The 21,764-nt window shown below is 45.6% G+C and overlaps 1 protein-coding gene across 1 annotated transcript in view; it reads right to left on the reverse strand.

The window, feature by feature from the left end:
* Positions 1–12,637, reverse strand: part of HAUS2 (HAUS augmin like complex subunit 2) — a 56,862-nt gene extending 44,225 nt beyond the window's left edge. Inside the window, exon 1 of the mRNA XM_068254212.1 lies at positions 12,573–12,637. Coding sequence (XP_068110313.1) covers positions 12,573–12,575 — 3 coding nt within the window. The 5' untranslated portion in view covers positions 12,576–12,637. The remainder of the gene's footprint in view (positions 1–12,572) is intronic.
* Between the last annotated feature and the right edge of the window lie 9,127 nt (positions 12,638–21,764).

Here is a 21,764-nt window from a genome sequence, read left to right on the forward strand (position 1 = left end):
TGTGTACGTGTGTGTGTGTGTGTACGTGTGTGTGTGTGTGTGTACGTGTGTGTGTGTGTGTACGTGTGTGTGTGTGTGTGTACGTGTGTGTGTGTGTGTACGTGTGTACGTGTGTACGTGTGTACGTGTGTACGTGTGTACGTGTGTACGTGTGTACGTGTGTACGTGTGTACGTGTGTACGTGTGTACGTGTGTACGTGTGTATGTGTGTACGTGTGTGCGTGTGTACGTGCGTGTGTACGTATGTGTGTACGTGTGTGCGTGTGTACGTGTGTACGTGTGTACGTGCGTGTGTACGTGTGTGTGTGTGTACGTGCATGTGTACGTGTGTGTGCGTGTGTACGTGTGTGTGTGTGTGTACGTGTGTACGTGTGTACGTGTGTACGTGTGTACGTGTGTACGTGTGTACGTGTGTACGTGTGTACGTGTGTACGTGTGTACGTGTGTACGTGTGTACGTGTGTACGTGTGTACGTGTGTACGTGTGTACGTGTGTGTGTGTACGTGTGTGTGTACGTGTGTACGTGTGTACGTGTGTACGTGTGTACGTGTGTGTGTACGTGTGTACGTGTGTGTGTACGTGTGTACGTGTGTACGTGTGTACGTGTGTACGTGTGTACGTGTGTACGTGTGTACGTGTGTACGTGTGTACGTGTGTACGTGTGTACGTGTGTACGTGTGTACGTGTGTACGTGTGTACGTGTGTACGTGTGTACGTGTGTACGTGTGTACGTGTGTACGTGTGTACGTGTGTACGTGTGTACGTGTGTGTGTACGTGTGTGTACGTGTGTGTGTACGTGTGTGTGTACGTGTGTGTGTACGTGTGTATGTGTGTACGTGTGTACGTGTGTGTGTATATGTGTACGTGTGTGTGTACGTGTGTACGTGTGTACGTGTGTACGTGTGTACGTGTGTACGTGTGTACGTGTGTGTACGTGTGTGTACGTGTGTACGTGTGTACGTGTGTACGTGTGTACGTGTGTACGTGTGTACGTGTGTACGTGTGTACGTGTGTACGTGTGTACGTGTGTACGTGTGTACGTGTGTACGTGTGTACGTGTGTACGTGTGTACGTGTGTACGTGTGTACGTGTGTACGTGTGTACGTGTGTACGTGTGTACGTGTGTACGTGTGTACGTGTGTGTGTGTACGTGTGTACGTGTGTACGTGTGTGTGTGTACGTGTGTGTGTGTACGTGTGTGTGTGTACGTGTGTGTGTGTACGTGTGTGTGTGTACGTGTGTGTGTGTGTACGTGTGTGTGTGTGTACGTGTGTGTGTGTGTACGTGTGTGTGTGTGTACGTGTGTGTGTACGTGTGTGTGTACGTGTGTGTGTACGTGTGTATGTGTGTACGTGTGTGTGTATGTGTGTATGTGTGTACGTGTGTGTGTGTGTACGTGTGTGTGTACGTGTGTGTATGTGTGTACGTGTGTGTGTGTGTACGTGTGTGTGTGTGTACGTGTGTGTACGTGTGTGTACGTGTGTGTGTACGTGTGTGTATGTGTGTACGTGTGTGTGTGTGTACGTGTGTGTGTGTGTACGTGTGTGTACGTGTACGTGTGTGTACGTGTACGTGTGTGTACGTGTACGTGTGTGTACGTGTACGTGTGTGTACGTGTACGTGTGTGTACGTGTACGTGTGTGTACGTGTGTGTACGTGTGTGTACGTGTGTGTACGTGTGTGTACGTGTGTGTACGTGTGTGTACGTGTGTGTACGTGTGTGTACGTGTGTGTACGTGTGTGTACGTGTGTGTACGTGTGTGTACGTGTGTGTACGTGTGTGTACGTGTGTGTACGTGTGTGTACGTGTGTGTACGTGTGTGTACGTGTGTGTACGTGTGTGTACGTGTGTGTACGTGTACGTGTGTACGTGTACGTGTACGTGTGTACGTGTACGTGTGTACGTGTGTGTGTACGTGTGTGTGTACGTGTGTGTGTACGTGTGTACGTGTGTGTGTACGTGTGTACGTGTGTGCGTGTGTGCGTGTGTCCGTGTGTCCGTGTGTCCGTGTGTGCGTGTGTGCTTGTGCATGTGCGTGTGCGCGTGTGTGCGTGTGTGCGTACGTGTGTGCTTGTGCATGTGCGTGTGCGTGTGTGTGTGTGTGTACGTGTGCGTGTATGTGTACGTGTGTGTGTGTGTATACGTGTGTGTGTGCGCGTGTGCGTACGTGTGTGTGTGCGTGTGCGTGTATGTGTATGTGTGCGCGCGCATGTGTATGTGTGCGCGCACGCACGTGTGTGTGTGTGTGTGTGCGCACGTGTGTGTGTGTGCGTGCGCACGTGTGTGTGCGTGCGCACGTGTGTGCGTGCGCACGTGTGTGTGCGTGCACGCGCACGTGTGTGTGCGTGCGCACGTGTGTGTGTGTGCGCACGTGTGTGTGTGCGCACGTGTGTGTGTGTGTGCGCACGTGTGTGTGTGTGTGCGCACGTGTGTGTGTGTGCGCACGTGTGTGTGTGTGTGCGCACGTGTGTGTGTGTGTGCGCACGTGTGTGTGTGTGTGTGTGCGCACGTGTGTGTGTGTGTGTGTGCGCACGTGTGTGTGTGTGTGCGCACGTGTGTGTGTGTGTGCGCACGTGTGTGTGTGTGTGTGCGCACGTGTGTGTGTGTGTGCGCGCACGTGTGTGTGTGTGTGCGCGCACGTGTGTGTGCGCGCACGTGTGTGTGTGTGTGCGCACGTGTGTGTGCGCACGTGTGTGTGTGTGCGCACGTGTGTGTGTGCGCACGTGTGTGTGTGCGCACGTGTGTGTGTGCGCACGTGTGTGTGTGTGTGTGTGTGCGCACGTGTGTGTGTGTGTGTGCGCACGTGTGTGTGTGTGTGTGCGCACGTGTGTGTGTGTGTGTGTGTGTGTGTGTGCGCGCGCACGTGTGTGTGCGCGCGCACGTGTGTGTGTGCGCACGTGTGTGTGCGCGCACGTGTGTGTGCGCGCACGTGTGTGTGCGCGCACGTGTGTGTGCGTGTGTGTGTGCGCGCACGTGTGTGTGTGCACGTGTGTGTGTGTGCGCGCACGTGTGTGTGTGCGCACACGTACAGGCAATCATCTGCAGATCAGATCCACCAAGATGGATTTTCAGATCTGCAGATGATTGCCAGATATGCAAATGAAGTCTGGTAAACAAGGTGTGTATGATGATCTGCAGATATAGACTATGAATGCATTTTGCAGGAATGGATCTATTGCAGGAAGAGATCTTTTGCAGAGAATGATCTTTTGAGTGTGTACGGGCATCTTTGTGTGCAGCATCTTGCAAAGATTTTATCTGATGGGGAGTGCAGCTCCATAGAATAGACTGTGTAGAGTATGGCTCTCATACTACATGGAATGGGGTAAAATTGGTCTGTGATCTTGCCTTTTCCAAAGACTTTTATCTCAAGTGTGTATGCAGCATAAGCTGCCCAGTGCAGATTAAATGAATCAGTCCAGCTTAGTGCTTTCAACACCTTCCCAACTCATTAACCAGTTCATATAATTAAAAAGTTTCAATCACTGTGACTTTATGCTTCGCTGAAGTCAAAACATAGGCGAGCTATTCCTTGTTGTAAAATCCAAACATTAAAAAACTTGACCAGTGCTGCGTATATAGACAGTGTGTCATTCCCACCACCAACACCTAATGGAGAGCGACTCACCAATTTCGTTGGACCACAAACGACAATAGTCAGATGTGCATGTGGGGCATTTAAGGCTCACCTCGCCTAAACGACCTATTCCACCTTTGCTGCCGTCACCATAAGCAGATTTGGGTTCAATGCTTGCACTTTAGCATTCCCTCAGAATAAAAAGCACAATGCTCATAGTGCAACACTGTTTAAAAGCTTTAAAATCTTCTATGCACTCACCATACAACTAACAGAATACCTTGGGGTGTCTTCTTTCTAAAATGGGGTCACTTGTGGGGTTTCTATACTGCCCTAGAGTTTTAGGGGCCCTGAACCGTTAGTCTAGAAACCAAATGCCTCAAAATGACCTGTGAATAGGACGTTGGGCACCTAAACTGCAAAAAAGTGTCACACGTGGTATCACCGTACTCAGGAGAAGTAGTATAATGTTTTTTGTGGTGTATTTTTACATATACCCATGCTGGGTGGGAGAAATCTCTGTAAATTACAATTTATTTTTTTTTTTACACTGTGTGCGTGCAAAAAAAAAAAAAAAAAAAAAAAAAAAAAAAAAAAAATTGTCATTTACAGAGATATTTCTCCCACCCGGCATGGGTATGTGTAAAAATACACCCCAAAACACATTATACTACTTCTCCTGAGTACGGCGATACCACGTGTGACACTTTTTTTGCAGCTTAGGTGCGCTAAGGGGCCCAACGTCCTATTCACAGGTCATTTTGGAGGCATTTGGTTTCTAGACTACTCCTCACGGTTTAGGGCCCCTAAAATGCCAGGGCAGTATAGGAACCCCACAAGTGACCCCATTTTAAAAAGAAGACACCCCAAGGTATTCTGTTAGTTGTATGGTGAGTTTATAGAAGATTTTATTTTTTGTCACAAGTTAGTGGAAAATGACACTTTGTGGAAAAACAAACAATAATAATCAATTTCCGCTAACTTGTGACAAAAAATAAAATCTTCTATGAACTCACCATACTCCTAATGGAATACCTTGGGGTGTCTTCTTTCTAAAATGGGGTCACTTGTCGGGTTCCAATACTGCCCTGGCATTTTAGGGGCCCTAAAGCATGAGGAGTAGTCTAGAAACCAAATGCTTCAAAATGACCTGTGAAATCCTAAAGGTACTCATAGGACGTTGGGCCCCTTAGCGCACCTAGACTGCAAAAAAGTGTCACACATGTGGTATCGACATACTCAGGAGAAGTAGTATAATGTGTTTTGGGGTGTATTTTTATTTCTCCCACCCAGTATGGGTATGTGTAGACACCCCAAGGTATTCAGAGAGGGGCATGGTGAGTCTGTGGGAGATTTCTTTTTTTTGTCACGTTAGCAGAAATGGAAACTTGTTGGTTTGTTATATTTTTGTTTCAAAGTGTCATTTTCCGCTAACTTGTGACAAAAAATAAAATCTTCTATGAAATCACTATGAACTCACCATGCCTCTTAGTGAATACTTTGGGATGTCTTCTTTCCAAAATGGGGTCATTTGGGGGGTATTTATACTATCCTGGAATTTTAGCACCTCATGAAACCTGGAGGAGAGGGAGAATCCTGCGGTGGAGGGGGCTTGGATGTGCCCCCCCCCCCCGCCAGCCACACACAGGCAGGAGCGATCAGGACCCCCCCCCCCCCCCCCCCAGCACATCATCCCCCTAGTGGGGAAAAAAAGGGGGGCAATCTGGTCGCTCTGCCTGTGGTTTGATCTGTGCTGGGGGCTATAGAAGCCACCCAGCACAGATCTTCTAAAACAGTGCTGGTCCTTAAGGGGGGGGGGGGGGTAAAGGCTGGGTCCTCAAGTGGTTAAGGGGTAGAAAGACTGTGGTCCTCAAGTGGTTAAAGTTGGAATTTCTTATCAGCGATGGTTACACTGTGGTCACTTCCTGTCTGAGTCATGACAGAGTCAGCCACTTACATACCTGATATTTAACTCTTTTAGGCAGAAAAAGGGGAAAAAAAAAAAAAAAAAAACAGCATAATTATTTGTGTGCAAGGCACTGTACATACCCTTATCTATCATCATCTCACATGTCACTTCGGGTATCCTTTAAAGGGCAACTGAAGTATGAAGGATATGGGGGCTGCCACATGCATTTCCTTTTATACAATACCAGTTGCCTGGCTGTCCTGCTGACCCTCTGCCTCTAAGGGCTCGTTTCCACTATCGCGAATCTGCATGCGTCCAACGCATGCAGATCCGCACATGTAATACAAGTGGATGGGCCTGTTTCCACTGTAGCGTTGTTGAGGTGCGTTTTTTTTCAGCGTGAAAAAAACGCACAAAAGAGCCAACGATTTCGCCTGCGTCGGGAATCCGTGCGAATCGCCGCTAATGTATTTAATAGTAAAAACGCATGCGTTTGTTACATGCGTTTTTACCCGCGATTTCGCACCTTTTTCAATTTTATTTAGCCCTGGCAGTGTCATGGTTAATTTCGCATGGCACCCTGCCATGCGAAATCGCGGGTAAAAACGCATGCGGAAACTCATCCGCATGCGTTTTTACAAGCGTCGGAATGCGGCCGAAATCGCATCGCAATAGTGGGAACGAGCCCTTATACTTTTAACCATAGACTCTGAACAAGCATGCAGCAGATTAGATGTTTCTGACATTGTCAGATCTGACAAGATTAACTGCATGCTTGTTCCTGTTGTTATTCAGACACCACTGCAGCCATATGGATCAGCAAGGCTACCAAGCAACTGGTATTGGCCTCCATATCCTTCAGTTGCCCTTTAAAGGACTTACGAGGCCAATATGGTAAAAAAACGTTAAATACCTATTCAGTTTTATGATCGTTAGGGGACTCCATCTGCATCCCCCTTCCATTCCACCGCGCTTGTAAATCAATTCCCAGACTCATGGGGGTCCCGACCCAATCCCTCGGGTCGTCCTCAGCTGCCCCACTGAAGATGGCCGCCAGGTCCGGCCGCACAGTTCTCACAACCGCAAGTGCGGCTGCGCAGCTCTAAGTCCACCTCCAGCTCCGACCTCATTACCGGCAGTCTCGCATACATAAAGCACGCGAGACTGCCGTAATGAGGTCGGAGCTGGAGGAGGACTCGGAGCTGCGCAGCCGCGGCCGGACCTGGCAGCCATCTTCAGTGGAGCAGCTGAGGACGACCCGAGGGATCGGGTCAGGAACTCCACGAGTCTGGGAATTGATTTACAAGCGCAGCAGAATGGAAGGGGGGGGATGCGGATGGAGTCCCCTAACGATCATAAAACTGAAGAGGTATTTAACTTTTTTTTTTACCATATTGGCCTCGTAAGTCCTTTAAAGGATACCACAGTCGAAAAAAAAGTTTGCAGCAGTGTGTGGGGGGTTAAAATTACATACCGTTAGCCAGTCCTGCCCCCTCCGTCTGCCGCCATTAGTCTCCTATAAGTCCCGGTGCCCGGCGACTTGATTGACCCCCCACCCAGACATACTGCGCCCTGTGCGCACAGTATGTCCTCCCCTCTTCACTTCCGGCCGGCGCATAGCGATCGGCTCAGAAGCACGTTCATTCCTCTGCCTCGTCTGCGCTGCGTGTGCGCTCCATTACACTTAGCGTCACATGATTAGCATGTGACGCTAAGTGTAATGGAGCGCACACGCAGCGCAGACGAGGCAGAGGAATGAACGTGCTTCTGAGCCGATCGCTATGCGCCGGCCAGAAGTGAAGAGGGGAGGACATACTGCGCGCACAGGGCGCAGTATGTCTGGGTGGGGGGTCAATCAAGTCGCCGGGCACCGGGACTTATAGGAGACTAACGGCGGCAGACGGAGGGGGCAGGACTGGCTAACGGTATGTAATTTTAACCCCCCACACACTGCTGCAAACTTTTTGGCGACTGTGGTATTCTTAAGCGCTCTTTCACATCAGGGCTGACTGTGCGTTAACGCAAACGGCAGCCGTTTGCGTTAACCAAGATAAGATGAAAGTCCATAGACTTTCATTTTACCTTTCACACTCGACGCTGCGTTTCGATGCGTTGCGGTTCCGACGCACCCGGGCGCAGTTTTTCCTCCAACGCACCCGCGAGCCGGCGTTTTCCGTCGGGTTTAATTACCAGCTACCGCCGCTGATTGCGTCGCACCGCAGATACCCGACGACACGCCGCAGGCAGACAACTCGTGCAGGAGAACGGCACCTGTTCGCGTTGTCTGATGTGAAAGAGACCTTAAGACTCGCATTGTGTATCTGGTTAAAACCAGGGCTGTGGAGTTGGAGTATTTTTGGGTGTCTGGAGGCGGAGTCGGGAAGATGCACCGACTCCTAATGAATTTAAACTATAATTAAAATAGAAAATATGATAAAATGTTCTATCAGATAATAGTCTTCTTAAATAATTTATATATACTGTAATAGCTGTGCTTAGTCCACAAAAATGAAATAAACCAATCAAAATTAGTTACTTGTGCTGCTTCAATAAAGCAGTCCCCATATTTTTAAGTCAGATATACAAATCTGAAATAAAATATATATATATATATATATATATATATATATATATATATATATATATATATATATATATATATATATATATATATATATATATATATATATATATATATATATATATATATATATATATATATATATATATATATATATATATATATATATATATATATATATATATATATATATATATATATATATATATATATATATATATATATATATATATATATATATTTTGTGTACACAGGAATCGTATATATTAAATTATTAAATAACATCTATGCTGTAAGAATAAAGCCTGATGTGTAGCCGTGTCACTAATACAGATGGTCAAGGAGATGGAAATAATTCTGCGCCAATGCCGATTTATGCAAATTTATGCACTCCTTTTGCTCATAAAATCAAATTTTAACATAGCAAAATATTTGGTTTGGTGACTATGAATTAAATGGTACCTGAGACGGATGAAAAAGTTATATACATATCTGGGGCTTCCTCCAGCCCCCTTCAGGCCAATCAGTTTCTCGCTGTCCTCCTCCACCACCTGGATCTTCTGCTATGAGCCAGGCAGCGCAGTCCGGCCACGTGCTGCTCCTACAGCCAGGAGCATTCTGCACCTGCGCAATAGTGCTGCGCAGGTGTAGTACACTTCCGGCGGCGTGTGTGCACGCGCACTACGCCAGACTGGCTCAAGTACCTGGACCCATAGCAGAAGATTCAGGTGGCAGAGGAGGACAGCGAGGGACTGGTCCGCCTGAAGAGGGCTGGGGGAAGCCCCAGGTTCTATCTATCTACATACTTTATTTTCATCTGTCTCAGGTTTACTTTGTTACACAGTAGTACTATACTCTACGTATGCGCTACCCACAGAGCTGCAGGGAATCCACTGACAATCCTGTGCACATTGAACACAGAGGTGTTGTCTATCACCCATAAACCTGGTTCAGATTGTGCATGAAGAATGTGTAATAGAGGAAGAATCTCCTCATTCCCCTGCAGAGTACCTGCACATCATTCTTACATGTACCCACAGTTACATCGCCTAGGGCATAATAGATGTTCTTTGTTCCGGTCTGTACCTTTTACACGTACTAGTTTTAGTCTATGACTAAAGGGAATACACAGGGCCGGATTTACAACTTAGGAGCCTGTAGGCACAGGTGTTCTGGCGCCCTAAACTCCGCCCCTCAACACAGGCCCCACCCCAAAGTAAAAAAAAAAAAATCTGATTTCTAAGCCTTGTCTCATGTCACTTTCTATCCTTAGAATCATACACTTTAATCGCTGTCTGTCATCCTTCGTGACGTGACACAAGGATTCAAGTGTAAGCAGACGTCCTGGCATAAAAAAATACTTTCACCTTATCACCAAAATTAAAAATTCACCATTCAAGGTGATAGACTGCAGCACAACACATCTGATAAACTACCAGAAAAGAGGAGGGAAAGGAAAGATTGCAGCATTCTTCTGTATTGTAAGTGTGCTCACTTGATGACCTCATCAAGCAAGGACACTTAAAGGGGAACTGAAGAGAGAGGCATATGGAGGCTGCCATGTTTATTTCCCTTTAAACAATACCAGTTGCCTGGCAGCCCTGCTGATCCTCTGCCTCTAATACTATTAGCCATAGCCCCTGAACAAGCATGCAGCAGATCAGGCGTTTCAGACTTTAAAGTCAGATCTGACAAGACTAGCTGCATGCTTGTTTCTGGTGTTATTCAGATACTACTGCAGAGAAATAGATCAGCAGGGCTGCCAGGCAACTGGTATTGATTAAAAGGAAATAAATATGGCAGCCTCCGTATACCTCTTACTTCAGTTCCCCTTTAAAGACAATGCAGAAGAATACTATATACAAGAAATACACCAGCACACAGTACAGTATATGCTTGCATAATAGAGTAATTTGTATTGCGGAAAGAAACATCAAAGATTATTTTGAATTAACCATCAAAGCGCAAACCATGCTCTGAGCAATCACAGCAAACAATAGTACAGCTGATAATAGATCACAATACAATTAAGTAGTTGCAGCATTTAGTACAGAGAATTGCAAACACTAATGAGGGATCAAGGGGTTGATTCACTATACACTGGTAATATTACCGCGCAGGCACAGCAATATTACCATTACTTCTACACGTAAGTACCACGAGATACACTGGTAGGATGACCTGCAGTACTCCAGTAGCGGAACCTTTATGACTGGAAGAGGGCCCCATGCAGGCTCCCCAGTTGCAGGGCCCTGGCGGTGGATGCACCCTCTGCATCCCCTAATGCTATGCCACTGTGCCAGGCCTCTCTTTCGGCCCCATACTAGGTACATAACAGGCCCTTCCCACTCTGGGCTCAGTAAGGGAGTATCTCCTGATCTCAGCCTTACTGAATGATGAGCTTCACATAGAAGACAGAGACTGCTGCACATGCAAATAGGGGCACCATACACATTTTAGAGACTGAGTATTGCTAGTATTTCAGCTTGGGAAAATAAGAGATGGAGAAGGGGTCAATGTTGGTCACAAGGTCAGTTTAGTGGTAGGTTAGAGTAAAGTTACAGTAATACTGGGTAGGATTAAAGGAAGTTATTAGGTTAGTAAGTAAAACAGACTGGGATGTAGGTTGGTTATGTTGCAGCTGGGTAAGGCTTAGTTGAAATGTGAGGTTAGGATTTGGCATTTGTGGGGGAAAGGGTTAAAGTTAATGCTTTGGAGGAAGTTAGACAGAGGTTACAGATAGTGTTTTGTTCAGCAGAAAGCACAGAGGAGGGCTCACATGAAGGCAGAGAAAATCATCAGTCCCTTTGATTAACTAATGCCTGTAATGCAAGATTCCACCTTCTATTGGCAGCCATTAGAAATGCAAACACAAGTGAGGGGTTCAAAGAGATAAGGCATTCAACCAACAATTTAACAATTAGCACTCATCACCTACAGTGGGCTGTTTCTGCACACAGGTGATCAAAGGAACCACTGTCCCTTCTGAACTTGTTTGCATTTATCGGTACAGATGATCACTCACAGGGTCACACCGTAATACCCAGACTGTTCAGGCACAATTTATCTATCAATTACTCACTCCCACTAACTGCAGAGCTCAGTGGCGTAGCTAAGGAGCTGTGGGCCCCGATGCAAGTTTTACAATGGGCCCCCCCCCAAGCACTCTATACATGACAATTGATACGGCGCACCAAAACCTGCCAATGGCAACTACAGTGTCTGAGGTGCAAGGAGGGGATGGGGGAACAGTTTGTTAATGATTACCACTATTCAAAGTATCTATAGAAGTGATTATTATGAGCACAGGACCAATAGAGAGCTAATACTGTAGTTGAGGGAGGGCCCTTCGGGGCCCCTCTGGCCCAAGGGCCCCGATGCGGTCGCAACCTCTGCAACCCCTATTGCTACGCCCCTGGCAGAGCTACCTTCATTCATGCAAACCAAGTCAAGGACATGGGGAAGAGCAGACAGGAGCAGGAACTGCAGTGCAAAGAAAGAGCCAGGCTGCACGTGGGAAGGGGGCGGAGCTGTAGCCTACAGGCTGTGTATTCGCTATACCTTTCTGCTACTCACAGAATTCTCGCTGCACCCCATTGCTTGTCAATTCTGCCTGTCACTGAACTGTGTGCCTGCTTGGCCAGCATAAATACAATTAGCAAACACAGTGTCTTAACCCGCACCCTCTCTACAAAGCTGGTTTGTGTCTGAATGAGCAGGGCGGCTATGTCACTGGATGTGCAGCAACACTAACTTACGCTGGGCGGCCTGGGCAGGGGAGACCCGATTTGTACGGATCACGCTGGGAGTAGGAGCCAGGGTGAATTACACTGGTGCGCGGCGCTCTGCTTCCAACACTTTGACTGTGCACAGAAAGAGGGAAATTAGTGAGGGGGGCCGCCTTCATCCTAAGCTCCGCCTGTAGGCACGTGCCTACAGTGCCTTATGGGAAATCCGGCCCTGGGAATACACATAGCAGTCTACATATCCTTCTCACTTCAGTTGTCTTTTAAAATTCCTAAGAGTTGGTAGTTAACGGACTAATTTCATTTTACATACTTTCAATCAACAAGATTGTAATATGCAAATTAGAGGAGTCTGAGTCGAGGAGTCAGAGGAATCCTAAGCTGAGAAGTTGGAGTCGGTGGATTTTTGTACCGACTCCACAGCCCTGGTTAAAAAACATACCACCAATTGAGGGAAAGCTCCATTGAACATTACATGCGGTGTGACATTCAATTTGATGCAGTTAAAAGTATGCTTAAGTGCAACTGTAAAAGCAGGTTCACTTTGGAGCGCATTTATCAATTGTGGCCATGGGACGTGCAAGTTACAGAGCAAGTAGCAAAAGAGGTGACTGTAAATCAAAGATAGTAAAAGAGTGTGAATGGCAGCGAAACAAACGAAACAGTGGCAGCAAAACATACCCCAGTATGGGGTTAAAAAAATACGGATGGCGGCAGTAAAGACAAGATGTAAGTGGGTGAACCCACCAGGACTTACCATCTAGCAAAGCAAACACTCGGTGCCTCTGTAATGGCAGAGAGTATCTGAGCATGCTAAGTAGTGTGCAGGATGTGACATCAACTGGGGAGAGGAAGTGCATCATCAGTGGGCGGAGCCTACAAGGTCTTACCCTTTTAGAGAGGAGTCAGGCCGCCCTCTTGGAAGAGGCATGCCTGGTCCTCAGTACTGATGGGCCGCCATGTTGGAGGTGGCCCAGATACACGGCAGTAACTTCAACATTTGCCAAAAAAAGATATATACAAAAAGAGCATAATAAATAGAGATTAACCAGGTCTTGATAAAAAGCATATACATACAACATATAGCTTATAATATTAGAAGTACAAAGTAAAAGATCTGTCACATTTGTATTAAAAGAAAAGTGGTCAGATATTGGTTGAAAAATTCACTATTAAACTTATGGTAGGTCCATGGTATGCTTAAAACAAATTTTATGGGAACGTTGCCAGATCTGATTTGTATGGGGGGGGGGGGGGGGGGGGAGTTTTTTCTGTTTTCAACAAAGATTAACATAGTCTTAATCATAGTCTTAATTTAATAGGTACAACAGTCAAAGCAGCATATAGCCAACGATATTAAAAAGTGTGGAATAAAACGTTTATGAAAAATAGGTCTGACATTTGGTTAAAAAGAAACACTATTGTACTTATGGTAGATCAACGGTATGCTGAAGTGTCGTGAAAGTTGCCAGATATGATTTTCGGGGGGGGGGGGGGGGGGGGGGGAGGGTTTGAGGTTGGGAGGAGTTTTACTTGTTTTCAACATAGATTAGCAAGTGTGGAATAAAACGTTTATGTAAAATAGGTCTGACATTTGGTTAAAAAAACACACTATTGTACTTATGGTAGATCAACGGTAAGCTGAAGTATCATTAAAATTACCAGATATGATTTTCGGGGGGAAAAGGGGAGGGGGGGTGTTTTTGAAAAAGGGGTTAATGGGTGTATTTGACCAAAAATGTTTTTCAGACAAAATTTAAGAAATAACATTAACATGAAAATAAGAATTTTATGTTGTACCAGTTTTATGTTCATGTTAATGTTATTTCTTAAATTTTGTCTGAAAAACATTTTTTTTGGTCAAATACACCCATTAACCCCTTTTTCAAAAACACCCCCCTCCCCTTTCCCCCCGAAAATCATATATGGTAATCTTAATTATACTTCAGCTTACCGTTGATCTACCATAAGTACAATAGTGTGTTTTTTAACCAAATGTCAGACCTATTTTTCATAAACGTTTTATTCCACACTTGCTAATCTATGTTGAAAACAAGTAAAACTCCTCCCAATCTCAAACCCTCCCCCCTCTCCTTCCCCCCCCCCCCCCCTCCGAAAATTATATCTGGCAACTTTAACGACACTTCAGCATACCGTTGATCTACCATAAGTACAATAGTGTTTCTTTTTAACCAAACATCAGACCTATTTTTCATAAACGTTTTATTCCACACGTTTTAATTTTGTTGGCTATATGCTGCTTTGACTGTTGTACCTATTAATTAATTAATTAATTAAGACTATGTTAATCTTTGTTGAAAACAGAAAAAAACTCCCCCCCCCCCCATACAAATCAGATCCGGCAACGTTCCCATAAAATTTGTTTTAAGCATACCATGGAACTACCATAAGTTTAATAGTGAATTTTTCAACCAATATCAGACCACTTTTCTTTTGATACAAATGTGACATAGATCTTTTACTTTGTACTTCTAATATTATAAGCTATATGTTGTATGTATATTCATGTATATGCTTTTTTATCAAGACCTGGTTAAACTCTGCTATTTATTATGCCCTTTTTGTATATATCTTTTTTTGGCAAATGTTGAAGTTACTGCCGTGTATCTGGGCCACCTCCAACATGGCGGCCCATCAGTACTGAGGACCAGGCATGCCTCTTCCAAGAGGGCGGCCTGACTCCTCTCTAAAAGGGTAAGACCTTGTAGGCTCCGCCCACTGATGATGCACTTCCTCACCCCAGTTGATGTCACATCCTGCACACTACTTAGCATGCTCAGACACTCTCTGCCATTACAGAGGCACCGAGTGTTTGTTTTGCTAGATGGTAAGTCCTGGTGGGTTCACCCACTTACATCTTGTCTTTACTGCCGCCATCCGTATTTTTTTAACCCCATACTGGGGTATGTTTTTCTGCCACTGTTTTGTTTGTTTCACTGCCATTCACACTCTTTTACTATCTTTGATCTACAGTCACCTCTTTTGCTACTTGCTCTGTAACTTGCACGTCCCATGGCCATAATTGATAAACCCCCTCCTCCCCCCCCCCCCCCCCACTCGCTCCCCCTGATACACACCTTTCCCTTGGCCTCTCCCCTCCAACACAACCCACCAACATAATAATTCTATAATATAAAATACTGTACCTTTACTGCCAATGTACCATATTATGTTGAACATGTTTGTAGCTTTAAATGTAGGATGTATCATAGCAGAAACAATATACCCTCTGATCTCTGTCATTTGCAGCTGTAACTCCTTTTTCTATTGCCTGAGGAAGCGGGTGCTGACTCATGAAACGCGTTGCTTTGTTTTATCTGGAGTTCGTTAATAAATAGACTGAATGTACAGTTGTGTTATGTCTGCTTGGAGGAGGTAAGTCCACCACTGCCTCCTCGAATTACCAAATTTTTGGCTTTTAAGCTCCTGTAAAACCCTTCCCTTTTTATCCTTTTGGCGCCTCTGTTCTCTCCTATATAATATTGTATCCACCCTGGGTGGCGGATTGCGACCCTTTTCTACTATCTACAGAGAGCGACTTCTTATTCCTGAGTGGGGTCAGGATAATCTCCTCACCTGCCTTTACAGTGGCTGCCTATTGGTGACCCATGTTTGTGAGTATAACAACTATTACTCTTTATCATTATCCCCTTTGTCAATACATACTACACTATTGGGGCTCTTGGTGTTCCTCTGTTTATCTCATTTCCCATTGGGAAAGCATTGCTGCCCCTCATCGGAGCGGAACGTAACTCAATGTGATCCGAGCCTAAATGTATGTCACAATGCCTTAGGGCTGGTTCAGACGGGCGTTTTTGTGGCGTTTAACGCAGCGTTTCAGACGCAGCGTTTTTTGGGATCTACTGTAATCCCATGCAAGTGAATGGGAGCGTTTAGAGCTGGCTTTTGCAGGCTTTCATGAAAGCCTGGCAGTAGATCCCAGCGTTGCGTCTAGTCTCAAAAGCAACATGCTGCTTTCAGAGGCAGTAAACGCGAGGAAACAATAGCAGAGACCAGAACTGCTAGCCTTGAACGCTTTTCAAAAGCTTTCAAAAGCTAGCTTTTAAACGCTGGCGTTTGAACGCAATGCCAAGCAAAAGCTCAGCAGACGCCCGTGTGAACCAGCCCTTAGTGTGAGTAGCCTTGAGGCAGGGGACACAACTGTTTTCATACATGTTTTCTGAATGAGTTGAGGAACTTGGTAATCAATGGCTAGTACACAATGTGCTTTTCGCGCGTGAAAAAAAATAATTCTGCAGGATTATTCTACAGTTTTCATTAACAGTTACATTAGCTGCTGTGGGGAGGAGAGAGGGAAAACCCTTTTTTCCTGCATACAAACACACATGGCATGCAGAAAAACACACACAGAAAACTTAGACAAGTGTGTCCCTTTCCTTAAAGGGACACTTAAGTCAAACAAAAAAAATGAGTTTTACTCACCTGGGGCTTCCAATAGCCCCCTGCAGCTGTCCGGTGCCCTCGCCGTCTCCCTCCGATCCTCCTGGCCCCGCCGGCAGCCACTTCCTGTTTCGGTGACAGGAGCTGACAGGCTGGGGACGCAAGTGATTCTTCGCGTTCCTGGCCACAATAGCACCATCTATGCTGCTATAGTATATATCATATACCACATAGCAGCATAGAGGGTGCTAATGTGTCTGGGAACGCGAAGAATCACTCGCGTCCCCAGCCTGTCAGCTCCAGTCACCGAAACAGGAAGGGGCTGCCGGCGGGGCCAGGAGGATCGGAGGGAGACAGCGAGGGCACCGGACAGCTGCAGGGGGCTATTGGAAGCCCTAGGTGAGTAAAACTCATTTTTTTTGTTTGACTTAAGTGTCCCTTTAAAGTGTACCAGAGACTAACAAATAGAACTAATCTATACTTACCCTGGGCTTCCCCCAGCCCCATAAACACATCTGAGTCTCTCGCCGTCCTCCCGCAGTCTGCCATTCAGCCGCGGTAACTGGCTCAGTCAGGTTCACTCTGGGTCTTCCACACATGTGCAATAGATCCGGACTGACACGACTGAGCCTCTTACCGGGGCTGATTGCGGCTGAACAGCAGACTGCGGGGAGGACGGCAAGGGACTCGCATGTGCTTATGGGGCTGGAGGAAGTCCCGGGCAAGAATCAATTCCCTCTATTTGTTAGTCTTTGGTTTACTTTAAGGACCAATGTCAATAACAAATGTGTGCCAAGTAGTGATGTTTACTGCTGATGAATGTTCAGTGCAAGTCACCAGGATTTTTTTTATTTATTTTAAACTTGTGGTGCAGAAAATAACCTTCATGAAATCAATCCTGTGCCTGTTCTGGCGTTGGGACACACTCCCACTGTGTAGGGGGAACATAGCCAGCCTCTCGCCCAGCTGAGTCACTTAGGAGTCTCCAAGTGCAGCGCTGGTTAAGAACGGTCTATGTAGGCTGGGGGAGCATACATTAATCAGCTGGGTGATTATGCTCCCCCTACACAGCAGTAGTGCATCCCAACACCAGTACAGGCACAGGATTGATTTCAGGAAGTTTATACATTTTCTGTCCACAAATGAAAAAATCCTGGTGAATTGCACTCTTGTACACTTCAGTATTGACAGTATTGTTTGTGACACTGGGCCTTTAAAGTTACATTGAATCTACACATGCACCCCCTTGTGGCCTTTATGATAAGCTGTAGTGGAGAGAGGGGGGAGTGAGGTGGTGGCAGGTGGACCCCTTAACGCACATAAATTAAGCCAGCAGGTAATTTGGGCGCAGGGTAAAGAAACTGCTCACCCGCCTACTGCAAACATTCTGGCGGCATTATCATTCCCCCTCCAGGTCGCCGTGGACAGTGGAGAAATACGCAACCCGGCTGCAAGCTACTGCTGACAGCCAAAACAGCCAAATTTTATTACACGGTTATCACAGTCATTTGGCCTGCGTCTTCACGGCACCCAAATTACTGTCTGAGTGCCTCTTTAGCTGTAATTTCTGTTACGGCCTATGGCAACGCCAAAACCTCAGGCGCCATTTGTACTTGCTTCACCCCTTAAAGGACAACCAAGGTGACATGTCACATGATGAAATGGACATGTGTATGTACAATGCCAAGCACACAAATAACTAGGCTGTGTTCCTTTTTTTCCTCCGCCTCTGCCTGAAAGAGTTATCAGGTATGCAAGTGACACTTTCTGTCCGGGTCGGGACCGGGTCAGACTGGCTCAGACTATAGCATAACCCATGCAGATAGGAAAGTGTTTTATGGCTGTAATTTGTCAGTAAATGGCTTCCCGGAGCAGGAAAGAGATCAAAATGGTCAAGAATTCATAGATTTGAGCTCTAGCATACTTCAATGAAGGTGCCATTGAGCAGAGGCAATGAAACAGTAAACACCTAAAAATCTAGATTTAAAATATAAAATAACCAGTTCGGCCTATCTGGACGAGTTTCCTCGTCCAGATAGGCACTGCTGTTTTCCCTGCGTGTTGCGCGCGATCGGCCGCGCGCCCGCCGCTAGCCCTCCGATCAGTGAATGGGAATAGAATTCCCATTCACCGATCTAACTTCCCCGCAGAAATACCGACGCTTTCTCTCCAGAGAGCGCGGTATTTCTGCCCCCAGGAAACTTTTCCCCAGCATTTTAGTTCCTGGATGCGAGATCGTTCGCATCCAGGACTTTTTTCAAAATTATAAGCTTATAAATAGGGATGGACGCAAATTGAAAAAAATGCACCTTTATTTCTAAATGAAATATCGGTACCATAAATTGTGATAGGGACATCGTTTAAACGGTGTAAGAACCGGGACATATGGGCAAATAAAATACATGCGGTTTAATTACGGTAGCGTATATTAATTTCAAACTATAATGGCCAAAAACTGAGAAATAATGAATTTTCTGTTTTTTACTTATTCTTCCTGTTAAAATGCATTTACAGTAAAGTGGCTCTTAGCAAAATGTACCCCCCAAAGAAAGCCTAATTGGTGGCGGAAAAAACAAGATATAGATCAGTTCATTGTGATAAGTAGCAATAAAGTTATAGGCGAATGAATGGGAGGTGAGCGTTGCTCGGATGCATGAGATTTTCGGCACTGCGGCGCTGAACCGGATAAACTGTGGGATAACTTAAAAAAAAAAACACTTTTAGGAGAAGGAGGATAGATACAATTGTTTTTCTCATCAGTTTATTTTCACTTTGGATGTTCTCCCTGGCGTTCAATTTTCCCAGAATTTCTGTGCAAAAAAAGTGATAAAATTTTTTTTAAACTTTTCCTGTAACTTGCTAAAATGTGTCAAGCAAGGGTCTAGTATACAGTGCAGGAGTGTATTGATGTGTATGCACGTCAATACTGTTCACAGCATGTTTTTATGGACGGATATATCTGTCCATACCGCTAGGGAGGTTAAAGGGACTCTAAACTGAGAAGGATGTGGATTTTTCCTTTTAAAATAATACCAGTTGCCTCACTCAAGCTGATCCTGTGTTTCTAATACTTTTAGCCACAGCCCCTTTAACAAGCATGCAGACCAGATGCTCTGACGGAAGTCAGACTGGATTAGCTGCATGCTTGTTTCAGGTGTGTGATTCAGTCACTACTGCAGCCAAAGAGATCAGCATGGCTGACAAGCAACTGATATTGTTTAAAGAGACACTGAAGCGAACTAATTTTGCCTATTTTACCTTTATAATTCACTTCAGCGCTCTAATGCCAAATAATCCGCTGTGTCCCCGCCGCTAAACGAGCGCTGCAGAGCCCCCAAATCCCCAGGGGGCAATCTGTCCAGCGTTTCCTGGAAGGGGCAGAGCTTTCAGCTTCAGCTGTGCCCCTCCTGACGTAAATCGCAGTGATTGACGTCAGGAGGGGCAGAGCTACAGCTGGAAGCTCTGCCCCTCAGCGCAGCCAAATCCACGACCAAGTTGGTCGTGGATATTTGTGGAGGGATTTGGGGGCTCTGCAGCCCTCGTTTAGCGGCGGGGACACGGCGGATTACTTGGCATTAGAGCACTGAAGCGAATTATAAGGTAAAATAGGCAAAATTAGTTCGCTTCAGTGTCTCTTTAAAAGGAAACATCCATATCCCTTTTTAGATAAGGTTTCCTTTAACAGCCTGCCTAGGTTGCCTAGTGGAAGACCCTGTTGCGTATAGAATACTGATATTTAATGGCGTACTACATTTCCCCTTTATAAAACATATGCATGCAAATCACACCAAAACATCACAAGCAAGTGCAAGGACTGCCAGCGGCAGCATAAACCTATCACGTCATCAAAAAAAAAAAAAAAAAAAAAAAAAAAGCAGAAAGTCTTGCATTGCATGCAAGTACATGCAAGGTATATACAGTAGCTTAAACATTTAGTTTATGGCAAGACATGACTGCAAACAAAAATAAATGTTAAATTGCGCACTTGAAACATTTCTACCGCAATTGGATGGGGTGCAACTAGGAGACAAAATATAGCTCAAAATGGGAACGTTGGCACCCAAAGGAATTAAAAATTGTTTTAGACCCCTAACTAATTTAAAGTGAACCTTTAAGCCAGGAAAAAAAAAGTTTTACTCACCTGGGGCTTCTACCAGCCCCCTGCAGCAGTCCTGTGCCCTCGCAGCCACTCACTAATCCTCTGGTCCCTCGCTGCCAGCTAGTTTCGTTTTTGCCGACAGGCCCGTCAGGACTGGCCATGCGTAGCTTTTTCCGCATTCCTGACTGTAATTAGCGCTATTGCGGGCCGCAACGCGTACAAAGATACGCATTGCCGCATATCTATGCTTTCGTAATGCGGCAAAGGTTCTCCGACAGCAAACTGTCAGGTCTGGAAGCAGACAACGCTTGGCTAATGTATTTCAATGGGATGGCGCACACCAGCGGTTTGAGGTTTTTAGCAAACCGCAAACGTGCCTCCTGCTGACTGCTGCACGTTTGCGGTTTGCAGAAGCGTTTCTGCCTCAATGTAAAGTATTGGAAAAACACAAACCGCTCTGGAAAACACTACATCAGAGCGGTTTTCCAGGCATTTTTGTTACAGAAGCTGTTCAGTAACAGCTTTTACTGTAACAGTATTTGTAATCTGCTACACAAAAATGCTCCCAAAAATGCTAGGCATGTTTAGAAAACGTCTATAAACATGCCTAGAATTGCTCTGAAATCTGCTTCAAAAACCGCTAGCGTTTTGAGGATCTGCTAGCGGTTTTGGTGTGCACTGGGCCTGACAGACTGATGGTCTGTGGTCAGAAAACAGTTTGCAGGCTGAGCTAAGGAGCCCACCCAGTGTGCAGGGGGCAGGAACTCCCAAAATGCAGTCGTAGGGAGGGGCAATGAGATGCAAATACTACCAAGTTAAAGCAGAATCATGCAATTTTATATGCAAATATATGCAGCTTGGAAAAGGGACAAATGAATTCTGCCACGGTCCATTTTCAAGCTTCATACATTTGTATGTAAAACTTGCATAATCCTTCACCAGCTTGGAATTATTTGCTCATCATTGATGATCCCTAGTCAGGGGCTCTTCAACAAAAACTGGCTATATTTTATCAGTGTCGCTTTATTTACCTGGGACTTCCTGCAGCCCCCAGAAGTCTGTGTCCCTCGCCGCAGTTCTGCTGTCATCCATTCATCCACTCCGTATGGGTCAGCGGCTTCTGCGCATGCATGGGTGCATTCACCGCTCATGGTCACGCTTGTGGCCAGGAGTGTTCTGCGCAATAGTACTGCATAGAATGCTCCCAGGCAAGGCAGCACAAGTATCACACACACACACCCGTGTTTGCACAAAAGCCACCGCTACGGAGGGGACAACAGAAGAATGGGTGACAGCAGAACTGCAGGGAGAACTACACAGACTTTCAGCACTGAAGGAGGCTCCAGGTAAGTAAAGCTAAATGGATTTAAATGAACTGTAAACAACAAATGAATAAAATTGCTTATTGTTTACAACATTCATTTATTA

Source organism: Hyperolius riggenbachi, chromosome 9 (genome assembly GCF_040937935.1).
Source record: "Hyperolius riggenbachi isolate aHypRig1 chromosome 9, aHypRig1.pri, whole genome shotgun sequence".
NCBI classification, from domain to species: Eukaryota; Metazoa; Chordata; class Amphibia; order Anura; family Hyperoliidae; genus Hyperolius; species Hyperolius riggenbachi.